This window comes from Haplochromis burtoni, unplaced genomic scaffold (assembly GCF_018398535.1).
Source record: "Haplochromis burtoni strain Fernald_Lab_line unplaced genomic scaffold, NCSU_Asbu1 Contig_347, whole genome shotgun sequence".
NCBI classification, from domain to species: Eukaryota; Metazoa; Chordata; class Actinopteri; order Cichliformes; family Cichlidae; genus Haplochromis; species Haplochromis burtoni.
In genome coordinates this window covers 498,798-514,340 of record NW_024582708.1, presented here as the reverse complement: position 1 = coordinate 514,340, position 15,543 = coordinate 498,798, and the positions used below count along the sequence as shown (strand labels likewise).

General features: G+C 39.3%; 1 protein-coding gene across 5 annotated transcripts in view; it reads right to left on the bottom strand.

The window, feature by feature from the left end:
- The window catches only part of chd6 (chromodomain helicase DNA binding protein 6), a 92,878-nt gene that overhangs the window by 37,723 nt on the left and 39,612 nt on the right, over positions 1-15,543 (bottom strand). For all 5 annotated transcript variants that reach the window (XM_014340234.2, XM_014340235.2, XM_014340233.2 and 2 more), the window contains exons 3-9: positions 9,297-9,927; positions 7,699-7,843; positions 4,638-4,791; positions 3,504-3,653; positions 3,194-3,259; positions 3,017-3,078; positions 527-644 (exon numbers count right to left, since the gene is read on the bottom strand). In XM_014340234.2, the coding sequence (XP_014195720.1) occupies positions 527-644; positions 3,017-3,078; positions 3,194-3,259; positions 3,504-3,653; positions 4,638-4,791; positions 7,699-7,843; positions 9,297-9,927 (1,326 nt within the window). The remainder of the gene's footprint in view (positions 1-526; positions 645-3,016; positions 3,079-3,193; positions 3,260-3,503; positions 3,654-4,637; positions 4,792-7,698; positions 7,844-9,296; positions 9,928-15,543) is intronic.

Sequence of the window (15,543 nt, the reverse complement as noted above, 5' to 3'; positions counted from 1 at the left end):
TTAATGAGTTTTTTGGGTTCATTGAGAACATGGTTGTTGTTCAATAATAAAATTATTCCTCAAAAATACAACTTGCCTAATAATTCTGCACTCCCTGTATTTGAACCCATTTGTCAAACAACTCTACTAACAGTTTTGCAACAACAACGATTTCTCTCCCATGAAGTGTGACAAGGTCGACTCCCATGAAGATGAAATTGTGCACTTAAGAACAAATGATGCTTCTGTGTCAGGGTGTTACCCCATCACATCCTGATGGAGTTAACCTGTTAACCTCTGAAGCACCCTGAACACTTTGCAGTAACACAGGATGGATGTGCTGTGAACTATCAGGCAGCGTGGCCCATTCATTACATACACAAACTAATCATATTTATATGTTCATAATTATTTTGTTATGGGCAACACAGCTTTGAAAATGGTTAGCTGGATAATAGCACATGAACTTGTCTTGTCATTTAAAAGGAGAATATTAACCCTTTATCCAGTCCTGAACAGCATATGAGGGTATGATGGTTAACCTTACCTCGGCAAACAGGTGTTTCATCTGGGCTTGTTTGGTCCTGAAGCGCTTGATTTTCTGGTGGATTCTGGGATCTTTCTCTAGTTCTTCCAGAGTGGCCCATTTGCAGTGTAGGTAGGAACTGAAATGACAAAAAACATAGCCAGCTACTTAGCCTTTCAGCTCGTGTGAGAACAGCTCAGATGTCAAAAGGATGATCTAAAACCTGAACACTGAAAGTGGTTCAGAGGCACACGAGAAGATGATTTAAATACTCGTACAGTTTTCTATTTTTAATAGGTGGATTCCCAAAACAATCAGGTGTTTGCCAGTTTGAACTGTATGAACAGTTGAAAATCAATCCATAAAGAGAACAGCCTTCACCTCACTCAACATAACCAGTGTTTTCTGCACTGCAAGTGATTAAAATATGCATTTTCAGCTAGAAGTAGTTACCTTAATTGGAATTAATCAGCAATACTGAGAAAGTGTTCCCTAATTAAAGGGAAAGGAAAGACGGCAAAACAAATTCTACTACTGCTCCTGTGGCTGCAGTTTAACATACGTGATTTAATCTATAAACCTCAACCCATAAATGGACAAATACAAGAAATGTATCTGACGTGTTTAAGGGATACCATGTAGTTACTATGCAAATGCTTATATATTTGCAATTGCATTATGCATAATGGTGATTTTTTTAATACTACAAATATTACACTATTACTACATATTTCTAATTTCTGAATATATTACTCTACTGAGTAACATTCATACTGACTCAGTTTTACTGCTCAAGCGATCTGATCATGTTTTATTCATCACCTCAGAGAGTAAATTACAATCTTAATTACTAATGTATATTTCTCTAGGTCTTTTCTTTATAATAAAAGGTCCCAGAGAGAGAAAAAAGTCTCAAGAGATCCCTAGACTGGCTGGAGAACCTGAGCCTCGGGGATAAAATTAACTGAGTGCTTGTGAGACTACGGATGCAAAGCTACAAGCAACTGTTAGAGAACCACATGTGTATAAACTTCGAATTACTTCAAATAAATGTCATAAAAACTATTAACAACTTCAACAAAGGCACGACATTCCTTTCATGTAATGAATGCGAGGTTGTAAGCCGAAAGATGACGAGTAACTGACATCCCTCCAACCAGTAATTAACTTGTCAAAAGACCTAATTATTGGCATTGCTGACCTTTTTGTCAATGCTAGCAGCTGTCGTGCAGTCAAAGTTATCATTTTATCAACGATGGTGACGACTGCCTAAATGTACAAGAGCCATGCCCAGTTTACACAGTCATGTACACACTTTCATGCTCTGAAGTATGGAAGAAAATTAAGTGATGGTTTATTATGAAAGCAGTGCAGATCTAAGACTGTTTGACCACATAAGCAATTATAATCTGCCGGCTGGCTCACAGGTGCGAGTGCTACTGGAAGTGCAGTTTTAGACTGTATTAGACAGAGTGGCGGTTCTAACTGTGAATACCACAATTTGTTCTCTAATGTGTGTCTTTCTGTTATTTTTGTATACAGCCCTCTTGATTGTATATATTTCTCCTGTTTGCTATTTATTCCTGTCTGTTTATTATTTAAATCCGCACAGTCGTTGCAGAGCAGCTAGGGCTGCTCAATTAATCGAATTTTAATCACGATTACGATCTGGGCTTTCAACGATCATTAAAAATGACTGAGCCGATTATTAGCCCCTCCCTCGTGCTTTACTCTCGCGCTGCTCCGTGTGGCAAATCGAGTGCACCTCTCTGCATTTCGAACACGTGTCACAACAATTAGGAGGACCCGAGGGAAGCTCGGAAAGCTAAGCAGAAGTTATTTGGAGAGGAGAGTGACTGCCGTTGGTTGAAAAGAGAGGTAAAAAAAACTTCAGTGGTGTGGAAACATTATGGGTTCGCGGAGTCAGACGTGGATCAAGTAGACATAGTGTGTAAACTTTGCTACAGTGTTGTAGCTGCACCACAGAGCAACACTGCAACGTTCACTAAACATAGATGTTTACATTTTTCATTTATTTTTTATATTGCAAACATTTGCACTGTTATCAGTATTTGCACACTATTTTATATTATTTTTTGACAATCTTTAAAGTCATTATTCAATACATTGTTATTGTTAAATAAATATCGTCAAATAATCGAGATCTCAATTTCAGTGAAAATAATCGTGATTATCATTTTTGCCATAATCGAGCAGCCCTAAGAGCAGCCACAATTTTGTTGTACATGTACAATAAAGGGCTACTCTAATCTAGTCTATAACACACGATTTTGCCAACAGTTGATCTAACCTGACATCAAACCTGCAATGCAGCACAACATCTCTAACCTGTGCCTCCTCCAACAATGATCACACAAGAGGCAAAGGAATGTTTTCACTGTTGTGCAGGAAAACATACAACAGTGAAAGTGGCCTCATCCGTGACAGCTAAAAATATCAATTTCCAGTATATGTAACTGCATGAATAACCAATGTCAAAGAGGTACTCACAAATTTCTATATTTGACATAAAATTCCTCAATCTCCTCCGTTTGGTCCTCTGATGATGACGTCTATGGAGATACAGAAAGAGACAAAACTAATAAACGAGAAATAAGCGAGCAGCGATAAAGAAGAAAAAAAAAAACTATATAAGCCGAGTGTGTGTGTTCATTCTCTGTCCTTCACCTCTTTCTTCACTGTTCTTACAGCCAGAATTTTCTCAATGATGTTGGCCTCATCCTCAGGTGGTTCCTGAGAGACAGAATCAGAAGATTAACTACTGAAGCTAAAGGCTGCAATGCAATGCAAAGGTTTTATTCAAACAGGCCTAACACTAAGACTCCAAAGCAACAAACTTTTGCAATCAGATAAACACCAAAAATGTAAAAGCTATAATTATTAAGATATTAAATATTATAAAACCTTAATGATAACATAGATATAACAAAACAGAGGAAAAAGTAAGAAAGAACCAGATGACCATCTATGTGCTTACCTCAGCCTGCCATGCCAGAGCAGTGGCATTGAGCGCCGCGATGCGACCGGCTCCAAGAACTGCAATGGTCTCTCCGTCATCATCTACCACCTTAAAGTCCAAATCTTCGTTGTACTTCCTCCTTTTGACTTGTCGTCCCGAACGTCGCTTCTGCAGAAGAACGGGCAAAAAAAAAAAAAAAAAAAGAGAGAGAGAATATGAGGAGAAAAAAGGACAGAAGAATTAAAAAGAAGGCATGAGGAAGTATATCTACATGTAAACTAAAGAAAAGAGAAATGATTAAATGTTTATGCTCAGCGACTGTGTATCAGTGTTACTCTTATACAATGCAGATACTGCAGTGAATGTAAGAAAGAATGCTAAGCTAATTAAGTCAGGTTGACACTCTCTGATGTGGAAATCTTGTCCATTTTATTTTGTGCCTTCAAAAATGTCTTTCCAGTCAAAAAGAGAAGCAATCTGTAAAACTCCACCTGCCTCCTGAAGCCCATCCGATTTCTCAGTGACACGAAGACTTTTATCAACACATTGCTCTCCTGGATATTTGAAACACACTGGTGTATTGGCTAGCTCAGACTCTCTCCAGCTGCTACAGAGTGCTGCTGGAAGACTCCAAATTAGCACCAGCAAAATAGAGAAGCATTACAGCAGCACTAGCATTGACATTCTGTATGCCTGTCAAATACTGAATTGACTTAAGCGCTCATCTGCCTCCACCCTACCTCTAAGCCTTGTAGATCCTAGAAGAACTGCTTCTAATTGCGGACTGCATCGCACAGTCAAATGTTCCTTCCTTAATGACGCAAATCTCAACACATGCTTTCAACTTTTGGTGGCTCTTGTTTATTTAATGGCCTTAGACATTTAATCCTGTTTTCCATTTTGGTGGTCTGTGCACCTATTTTTGACATTCCCTGTATTTTTTAACGTGCACTCTGTTCAGCTCTGGTCGTTTTAAAAGTGGTATATAACTAAAGACGACAAAAACTGCTAAGATTCCTGCCATTAAGAATGCTACTGATGTTCAGAATATCATCAAATTGACCCTTTATCCTTTGTGTAGGTTTTTCTTTGTAAATACTGTGATGACAGCCTTTTGTGTTCAGCCTCTATCCAGTTTTGCTGTGCACTCACTGCATTATCCAGGGGGTCTTGGCTGTCCTCTCCACCTATGTTAATGGCTGACATTGAGGTAGTGTCATCACTCTCCACCCCCTCCTGGACAGCCAGCTCCTGGTTTCTCCTCTTCCCCTTCTTCTTCTTCTCCACCGGCGCTGCGCCAGGATCTCTGTGAGGGCAGGAATTCTGATGAGTAATTCGCCACTCTAGTAGCCTGCAGCAGCATTTTCTCACTCAGCGGCTGGAAACTCTGCTGCTCCCTGAGGATTTGTGGCGGACTGGTTGAGGAAGTTCTTTCAGCTCTTACTCTTTATGCTAATATGCAGAAGTACTGTCATTTCCTAATCACAAAAGACAACCACTGATTGATCACAGATTACAACGAGACTGCCCAACTGCTACCTGACAGCAAAATCAGAGCCTGAGAAATGACAGTAAATGCGTTGTTTGCAACATTTTAATAAAGGAGTTAACGCAAAAGAGCAAAGTGTAATGTTCAATTACTTGAAATGATAGGTCCCCAGCTTCAAGCACTTACTAAAACTACAACGAACAAATCATTTCTTTTTGTTTTCACTTTGTCAAATCAAATTGTGGTATGATGGAAATCCGTTGTTCCCCTTTTTAAAAAATGTTATCCATCAGAAATGTCATTTTGTCTCATTTCTACTTCTGTAGATTTCTCAACATTTTTTCACAACAACTGCAATAAAACAATTTCCCTTTGGGGAACCCTGATTTTTTTCTGACTCCTTTTATTAATGTATAGAATACTGCCATAAAGCTATTCATTTTAAACTAAGAAGGGAAGCAACATAAATATTTTGACATTCTCGAGCAGATATTTATTGCCTGTCGAATGAGCAATCAAGCATCGTTGACACAAATAAAAAAAAATACAAAATAAAACTTTAAACAAAATGTTGACATGCAGTATAAGTCACCTTTTGGAAAAATTACTCAATATTCCACACTTTCTTCTGCTGCTGACTTTACAGTATAACAATCAAATGCTATTAAGTCAAAAATGCAGCTGATACATGAACTGCTTATGGTGACTAATGATTTAGGATAATACTGGCAGGCAGAGTCCAAGGCGCAAAACAGATTCATCTCCTGCCCCGGTTAAAGACATTTTCTCTCTTTTGCACAAAAACTGTGGCAAAGTGAGCAATAAGAAAAGACAAAAGTAGCAGATTAAGATGGATTTACAGCTGCACCACATGAGGCTTTTCTAATCTTCCTGTGGATGGTTTTATTCGAACAACACATGACGAATACCAGAGCATAACCTGGAAATGACCCCAAGCCAGAAGAGTTCACAAGGTCTTCTTTTCATTACTACAGTGGATCTTCTCTCTCTCTCTCTCTCTAACCTTTTATCTAGTTTTCTCCTCTCCTCTCTTATCTCCACTCTTCCTTTACATCATTATCCCTGTATCTTCTCATCCTTACTACCCCACTCCCCCACCCCCGCCCCTTTCATGGCACTGATCATCATCTCTTTCCTACATTCTCTTCATAACTTTCATTGGCAGCTTCTTCTCTTCTCACACTCACTGGTGTTTTTTTTCCTTCGTCGTCTTTCACAACTCAGCTGCTTCCTTTCTTAACTTCACATCTGTTACCATTTCTGTCCTCCCTCATTCATTCACAATCCATTTCTTCCAAACTATTTTCATCATAAATTTCTGCTTGCACATGTACTGCTTTTGTCTGAGAAACCTGCTCTTTCTCTGACACCATCTCCTTTCTCTCATTCACATTACAGCATCATAACCTTGGCTCAACTTGTCACAAATATGCATTCCAGTCTACACCAATCTCTTGAGCTCCAATCTTTCTCTTTATCCACAACCCAATAGTTACTGCATGCTGCTGTGACACATCTAAGATCATCCTAGCACAAATGTAATTCACAAAGAAATCCTGTCTAAAGTCTGCCATTCTTTCTTAAAATAACCAACAGTAGCCACCTGAAAGCTGGGTCTGAAAATGGCAAAGTGCATAGATGACAAGAACAAATAAAAGCCTGGCCGCAGACACAAGCTGAGGAAATACAATCTGGTATCGTGCTGTTGGGTATCGTACGCATGCTAATGCTTTACAATAAAAGTTCCATTAAGAGATTAAATGGTTCCATCCACTTAAACAGTAAGGCTGTTAATATACGAAAGGGTTACAGGAAGGTCTGGTTAAGTTCAGAGTGCAGTTATTAATGTTATTTAAAATGTACGCGTGCATCTTGTGATCACACTTCAGTTACTCATCAAAATGAGTTTCTGTATTAAGACATGAGAAATTAAGCTGATCAAACTTTAATACAGGTGTGTTCTGCAGGTGAGCTAAATAAAAAAAAGCCTGATTACTATTTGAGGATATAAAATATGACAGTAGCAGCATTTGTGGCAGATGTGTCAGTGCTCCCTCCATCTACCCTCCAATTGCTCAGCTTTTCAAAAGTGAGCTGATTAATAGAAGGCAGAATAGCAATAACAGTAAAGGAAGAACAGCTAAGGTTGTCAACTGCAATTAAACAGTCTGTTATTAAGGTATATGCATCTGTATCATATTTATACATCCTCATGTGCTTATAAGAGGTTTGTGAGATAAGACGTGAATAGCATCTCTGAAGTGATGGCGTGGCTGATAAAGAGAAACATTTTATCAGCTTGCATGGACGTGTTTGTTTATCTTCACATTAAAATTAAGATTCAAACACATTTCCAAAGTTAATTAGCTTTCAAAAATTCACAAATTCCAGAAATCACCAGCTTGACTTTAGTGGTTTATTTTGCAAAGGTCAAAATCTTACTATGCATTCATGATGTCCTGGGTCTCTCTTTAGTATTTCTCCTTAATGTAGCTTCAAAGTGAAATATTTGTAACCAAGGAACTGCATTATTTGTTGCACACGACAGGTTTACTGCCGACTTCCTTGCTTTACCCCATTATTGTGCACTTCAAGGGGTTTTCTAGTGCGGCCTCTTTTCTCTACCTTTTTTCCCTATAGCAATATTCTCCTTGTAAATTCTTCTCTCCACACATGAATTGTTAGCCTGTCAGAAAGTCTTACCTGGGTTTTCGACCCCTCTGTTTTGGCGCTGACGGGACTGGCGTCTTGCTGTGCGCCTGACCGTGGTTCTTACCATGGCTGTGGGCGGCCTGGGTGCCGTGTGCCCCCCCTGGGACTTTTGTGTGGACTCCTTGGGTAGGACGAGCTGAAGAGGATTTGGAAATTTGTGAGTTAATGCAAGCTCTTGTACAGGACAAGCGGCGGTGGTCACACTTCCATGATAACTTTAGTCATTCTTAAACTGAAGCTGATTTTTCTTTTTCTTTTTTCCCACAGCTCTTTTGATGCACATGTATTAATATTAGTTTGCTAGGGCCGTTGTATGGCAACGCCCTGCATTCTTGAACACTGTACTTGGCTGGCAAGCAGGCTTACATTTACTAAATACCACTAAACAAAAGTACCAGAAATATTGACATTTTGACCTGATGGTCCAGCTAAGCGATTAAGGGGTCAGTACGTTCTTTTAATTAATCATAGGCAGAGCATGAAAATATTAATATCTTGGCTAAATTTTATACCAACTCAATAATTTTCAGGACTTAACACCAAACCCCACAAACATGATCCAAAAGGAAGAGTCTGCACGCTGATGTAAATAATCTTGACGTAGGCACAATGTTCTTATTAACCAAGAATGTCAACATCACCGTGAATATTCACCCACGGGGGAACATGTGGGGTTTTTTCTTGTGTTGTTTGTTTTGTTGTTGTTTGGTCGCAAAAACAGCATTGAGAGTATACACTGTCCCTAAGCCAACAGTGGACTGTCAGCAGCACTGACAAAGAATCCAAAATGCAGCTTGTAGTTGTTTCAATAATACATATAAATTCTATTATCCTACTTTCAGTGTCATCTAAGTCTATTGCTGGGTTTGGCATCATCAAACATGCACTGATATAATTCTTGCAGAAAATCTTTTTCTGTTCTTCAGCTATTGAAAGAATGCTAATACACCCACCCACACACGTGCAAACACATAACCATGCGTACTCGGTCTTAATTAAATCCAACAATCGCATTATAATAACCTATATTTATGCTGACATGTCTGATCATGATTTAAGGACATTTACAAACAGGACAGGCATCATCCTCGCCTGCCAATTAGTCCTGAACTGTTCGAGCTCAAACGCCTGTTGTCATCACATTTTTAATGTTTTGTTCTTTGGTTGTTGACAAAACACAGAACGAGACACTCATTCACACAGACTTCAAAGCAGCAGAGGTTAGCAGACAGCAAACACTGCCACCATCACATAAGTAAAGCCTGGGTGTATTTTTTTTAATTAAAGTTACTACTGGTACCATCATTAGACATTAAGAAGCTGTCAGCGGACACAGCCTTGAAAAACGGCATGTGGCACATCAGAATAAACACTTTTTGCAGATGGGATAAATTAATAAGCTATGAAGAGGTAGCTTAACCTAAAAGTATTTCTGGTACCAATTAACAAGGGCAGTAATATTTAATTGCCTAGTAAACTAATCATGCACATCCCTACTGTAGGTAAAGCAAACTACACTATTAAAAACACAATCCAAAACTTCTTGCTGTCACTACCACACAAACAAAAACACTTGACACTCTTCAAACCTTGATTCGAGGGTACAGGAGGTAGGACTTTGACCTTAGGTTTTCTTCCTCTTTTGCCAGGAACCTTGACAGGCATCTGAGCCGATCCCGGGGAAACAGCGGCACCTGACGTTTTAACTCCCGACACATTTTTCAGCACCGTCTCACTCTCTGTCCTGCCCTCCTTTCCCTTGGTCCTGCGCTCCTTACGCTCCTTTCCCTCCTTGGGTTCCTTGCTCTTTCTCAGGGAGACCACTATTGGCTCCCTCTCCTCCCTTCGTTTCTTTGGTTTGCTGCTCTCCTTTTCCTCACACTCCACTCCTGCTTTCTCCCATTCCCTCTTGTCCTTTTTCTTTCGTTTCTTCTTCACCCTGCCTCCGCCACCTCCATCATCCTCCTCGCTCATAGAGGAGGGAGGCCGTGGCGCTCCTCCGGAGTGCTTAGCAGCGTGGACCCCGGATGTGGTGCAGTGATTGGATGTCACCGTGCTGCCCACAGGGGTGAGGAGGCGGAGCTGGTCCTTGGTGCCCACAACCAGGTGTCCCCGTGGGATTGTGGGAGCTGTAGTTTGTGCGTTGCTGTTTTGGTCCGAGGAAGAGGCTGCTGCAGTGGAGGCCTGAGGTGGTGTGTGCTTCAAGAGGCCAGTGAACATCTGAAAAAGAAGAGTGTGTCATAAATACAGTTGATCATTATACTGTTCCTTATTAACTAATGAATTCTACTCATCTCTACTTTACTGCTTGGTTTAAATTCTTCTCATGAATACCTCCTGAGCAGACGTTTCAAAGCAAAAGTCCTCCAAAACAGCAGAGTGTTGAGTATGTAAAAATAATTATCAACCTCATGAAGACATGTGACATTAAAAAAGAATGTCTGTAGCATCAGACGTGCAGAGAACTAACACCCAACTCGCCAGTTCCCTTCAGCCCTGTGAAACTTTGCATTTTTCAGTTCGCTGTTTTGCTCTTAACAGCATACAGCTCAACTCTTTTGGTTCACTTTCAACACATAGCAAAAATAAATAAATAAATAAATAAATAAACGAAATAAAAATAAAACACTGCTGTTTATTTTCTCTATTCAAATAAATGGTAAAAAATGGTAAATGGCCTGCATTTGTATAGCGCTTTTCTAGTCCCTAAGGACCCCAAAGCGCTTCACACTACATTCAGTCATTCACCCATTCACACACACATTCACACACTGGCGATGGCAAGCTACATTGTAGCCACAGCTGCCCTGGGGCGCACTGACAGAGGCGAGGCTGCCGGACACTGGCGCCACCGGGCCCTCTGACCACCACCAGTAGGCAAACATGGGGTTAGTATCTTGCCCAAGGATATTTGGCATGCAGCCAGGAGGCAGCCTGGGATCGAACCACCGACCTTCTGATTAGTGGCTGACCTGCTCTGCCACCTGAGCTACAGCCACCCACAAATAAACATACTGAAGCCAAATAGTATGGGAAATATTCTTCAGAGTCGGTGGAGATGAACTGAGGAGAAAATTAGACAAAGCTTCCAATAATGGTAGTTGATTAATATCGAAGAAAAATCTGCCATTTGCAACAACCCTAATAAGAAAATTCTCATTCAGTTCCTGGTTTAATTCTCTCTCGATCCAAAATGCCTCCGGAACACAGAGTACTTGCTTCAAAATCATGGCCTCTCTGCACGATCAGCATACATTTCAGAAGGCCCACTGAATTTTGCACGCCCAATGTCTCACACACAATCGTCTAGTGAAGGCCCTTCAGCAGGTGTCTACGTTGACAGGAAACCTGAGGAAGCCAACCTTCATATATGATGCCTTCCACCTATCAAACTCTGGTCGACTTCACGGCCTTCTCTTCCTCCTACCCAGGACCAACTACCACACTGATGTTCTAGTCAAAACACTCTTGGACTTTAACATTCAGGTCATTTATTGACTCTTAAATTAGTTATTACTGTGCAACATCCGACCTTTGGCTTTGATTCACTACCAGGTGTGTCACAGCAAACTAAAACTAAACTTAACATCTTATTAATTGTTTATTTGTTTTTAGTTAAAATGGACAGACAATCCCCTACTTTCCTGTCCTCTTTACTGTATCTATCAAATAAAGCTGAAAAAGCCACACACACACACACACACACACACAGCACACCACACACACACAACACACACCACACACACACACACACACACACACACACACACACACACACACACACACACACACACACACACACACACACACACACACACACAGTGGCTGCTTTTAAACATGTTTTTTTATTTTTATTTGTATGTTAAATCGGAAAATGAGTAAAGTTGTAAGTAGTGGATAGCGATACATTCAGAAATATCCCTAATTTCGGAATAGATCAAACCATGTGATGTTGCGAGGACATTGTGACACCACATATTCCTAAATCCTCATTCTGAAACAGTCAAAAATGCAAAGTCCATTCAACAACACTGCTCCCAACTGCTCAATCAGCACAACACTCTTCCACTCTAACCTAACAGATCCAAACGTGAATTATCGCATCATCTTTAAGCAGTGCTGTAAATGTCAAAAGGGTCATTTCCATCACGGCTATATCTCTAACATTAATGGAGAATAGATGAAGTTACGGTAGCTTCATTGTCCACCTCTGATTATGACATCAGGTTGTCATCTCATTGAAATTAGGTAGGAAGCGAAGCTCAAGTATGCTAATAAGTCTCTTGTGACTGCATAAATATTGGCAACCATAAATATTCATGACTAGTAGGTGGACCTCAAGGTCAGCATAACATGTGGGCAAATTGTACCTATCTGCTAAAATCAAAAATGCAGATAAGATGTTCCAAAATCCGTTGGTTACTTTATATCAAATACAAAGAGATTGCAATTTCATGGGGTTAAACACAGCTTGTACTAAAGTCTGCAGTGCTTGATTGAGGCATTTCTAAGGTGTTGCATCCAATGATGAACTCCAGTCTACAGGAATATGATGGCATATTGCTCATATTTAGCACAAAGCCAATTTCTCTATTGTATTATCACAGCCAGTTCAACAGCTTTAACAAGATGTTGCTCACTCTGTGACTCTGCAGTATCATAACTAAACCTAACAATTGCTGTGAACTATTAGATATTCAAGATGGTATTCAGCTAAGAAACAAATGAGAACTTCACAACTTAAAGCAATCATATAAAAAAGAAAGATGCTAGATATTAGAGATTTGTAATTGAGATAACAAACAGGATAAACGTAGGACATTTTTGTACTTTAAAATAAGAAAAAAGAATTTATTACACCATCCACCAATGTAAGGTTTATGGCACCACTGTGTTTTGGCAAGTACTAAAATAATTTCAATAATTAATTTTATGTTATAGTTCCTACCTTCTGCTCCGGCATGATGCTGAATACTGAGTAGAAAAATATACTTTCCAGAACATTAACATGGCACAGAAAATCAGAACATCTGACCATCGTGATATAACGTTCCATCGTAGCATCAATTCCTACTTTGGGACATTTATACAAAAAATTGTTGCCATACTTTATACACCAGCACAAACTATGGGTTTTGTGAAGCTATGGTGCCCTTTACTCACCAATTATCTCTGAGTCCAAATGCAGGTTTGTGCTTAATTAAAGAAAAACCCTGAAGGGATTGCTAACATATCATGCACAAACTTTACCTGCCAAGATATCCAGGTATATTATAGAGTATATTTGGCAACCAGGGAGCTGTTCACCAAACATCAGTGCTATTAAAATAACACCACTCGCTGCCTTATAAGGACTTTTTTTTTAACTACAAAGAAATGCTGCCAGTATCAGAGGCAATGATTGGGTAGATGGCTAAGATGGAACAATAGAATAGAAAAGCCCTTTATAATCATTGTACATGTATAACAAAATACATGTGGGTAGACACAGCGGCTCTGCATAGCTGAGGGTGTGTAAATAATGATGTAAATTCTTTAAATGTGACACTTCATGTGCACTCCTTTAATCCAGAAGAATATTGAAAAATAGCTGGTCAGTATTTTTGTTCAGGAGGAGGCAAAAGCTGGGTTAGGGATTAAAATCTGGACAGGTAGTAGCAAATTAAACTTCCAAAAACACACAGGGAAACGCTCCACCATTGTCATCATCTGTGCAATTAATTTGCAGACTTCCAGCATTGCTGTAGTCACAGCTAAACAACCGGAGACGACAAAGAAGAGATAGTTGTAGCCAATGAGAATGAATAAAACGCAAAAGAAGAGGAACGTGAATAAGCAAGGGCAGAAGCAATAGCTGAGATCATCTGCAACTTTAGCTGAAATGTACTCATAGTAGAGTCGTTGCAGTGAGTTACACTGAAACATTAAGAAGAAAAGCATGGAAAAACTAAATGTATTTATTTACTTATTTATTTCACTGAATTGTTTATTAATCTACACCATAAAAACTGAACATTATTCTTTCCAGTGATTTATATAGTTACTGTAACTTACATCCAGCTCTGTTTGAGTGAATTCATGTGAATCAACTAAATCCTTCATACAAAGAACACGAGACAAAATTCCATTATAGAGTCTGTTTTTGCAAGGAGTGCATTCTCCTCACATTTTTCTTCACTGGTATTTAGTCTGTCAATAATGAATGTATCCTTCATAATTAATAATAATGTGCTGCCTGATTGGACACTGCAGGGAATTTCTCCCTGCTTTGCTGCACCACAGGCAGGTCAGTGCAAAGGGTCGGCTATTAAAACTCATCCTACAACTGGCATAAGGAGTCTTGCTCAAGAGAACCACAGCTAGGCAGATGTTTTCCCAGACAAAAGCTTGAAATTTAATCGGAATGTTGAAATAACCCCCAAACTACCAAAAACACCCCAAGACTCCACAGCAAAATATGCTTTTCTGACATTGTTCTCAATTCCATTACTGGTCAAGTATATGTGACCACCACAGTAAACTGACGACCCTGTTATAAAAACACATATAAAAACCTGTGTCTATTATTAGAATAATACCTCTAATCGTTAATAAAAATACAGCATTACATTGTGCAAGTTAATGCATCTACTTCATGCATAAGCAGGCTGGAGTCACTAGCTAAAAAAAATAAAAAAAAACAAACAAACAAACAAACAAACAAACAAACAAACAAACAGATAGATAAATAATAATAATAAATAAATGTATGGGCGCAAAAAAAAAAAAAAAAGATCAGCCAAACTATCAATATTTTAAACTGATCAATTCTGAATGCACTGCGAGTTCAATGTGCTTTTATCTTCCATCTGAAGGTTTCAACAAGGGCATGAGAGTCAATATGCTGTGTGTGTGTGTGTGTGTGTGTGTGTGTGTGTGTGTGTGTGTGTGTGTGTGTGTGTGTGTGTGCGTGCATGCGTATCTGGGAGCAGAGCTTGACTGATTTACATCGTTGATGGAAACTTGCCTTTAAAAGACTTCCCACTGGTACAAACTATTGCACACGAGATAGAGTACTTTGTATTATTTGGGGTAGGGCGGTGGGTGGGGGGGGTGGGGGATGGGGGGTTGGCTGTTTGGGGTTTCTTTTGCACGTTAATGTAACAATTTTGCATCCACATCATCATAATGAGTGGAAGGTGTACTTATTTATAAATTGCTGAAAAAGACTGCTAACACTTAGGTTTATGATCCAAGGATGTTTGGTTCCAGCTGATACAAACAGCTATTGTCACAAGTCTATTTATGTCTGTACCTGCACTCCCAGAAGTTACATTTTCATAGAGCAGTAGCTGTTGTCTATTAGCTTTCTGCAGTGTGAGTTATTCACGAAACGCATACAATGTTAGCTCACATTACAAGATCTAATTAATCACATTTTACAGATTAATCACCATGACTCCATGTTCAGTGAGTTAACAATGCATGTAAACACAAGGCATTTGGTTAGTTTGTTCACTAACAATACCAAGAAGTTCCTTTAGATAACATGGGTGCCCTCGTTCTTCACAGAAAGAAGCACATATACAGCAATATACTGAATATACTGCACTTGACTTAGATGTCAGTCTTGCTTACTAAAAGCATTTAAGCACCTCAAACGTTATAGAGATAATCATGACAAGATAGACGCTTTTTAAATGTTCCCCTTTTTCTAAACATAACACCAAATGCCAATTTAGACATTTCCTTTGCTTTTTCTGCGGTACAGAAAATGATATCAAAGTATGACTCTATTACTAGTGTGCATAGCAAACTATGGATTTAGTGCACCATTACGCCCCTATTCACTTTAGA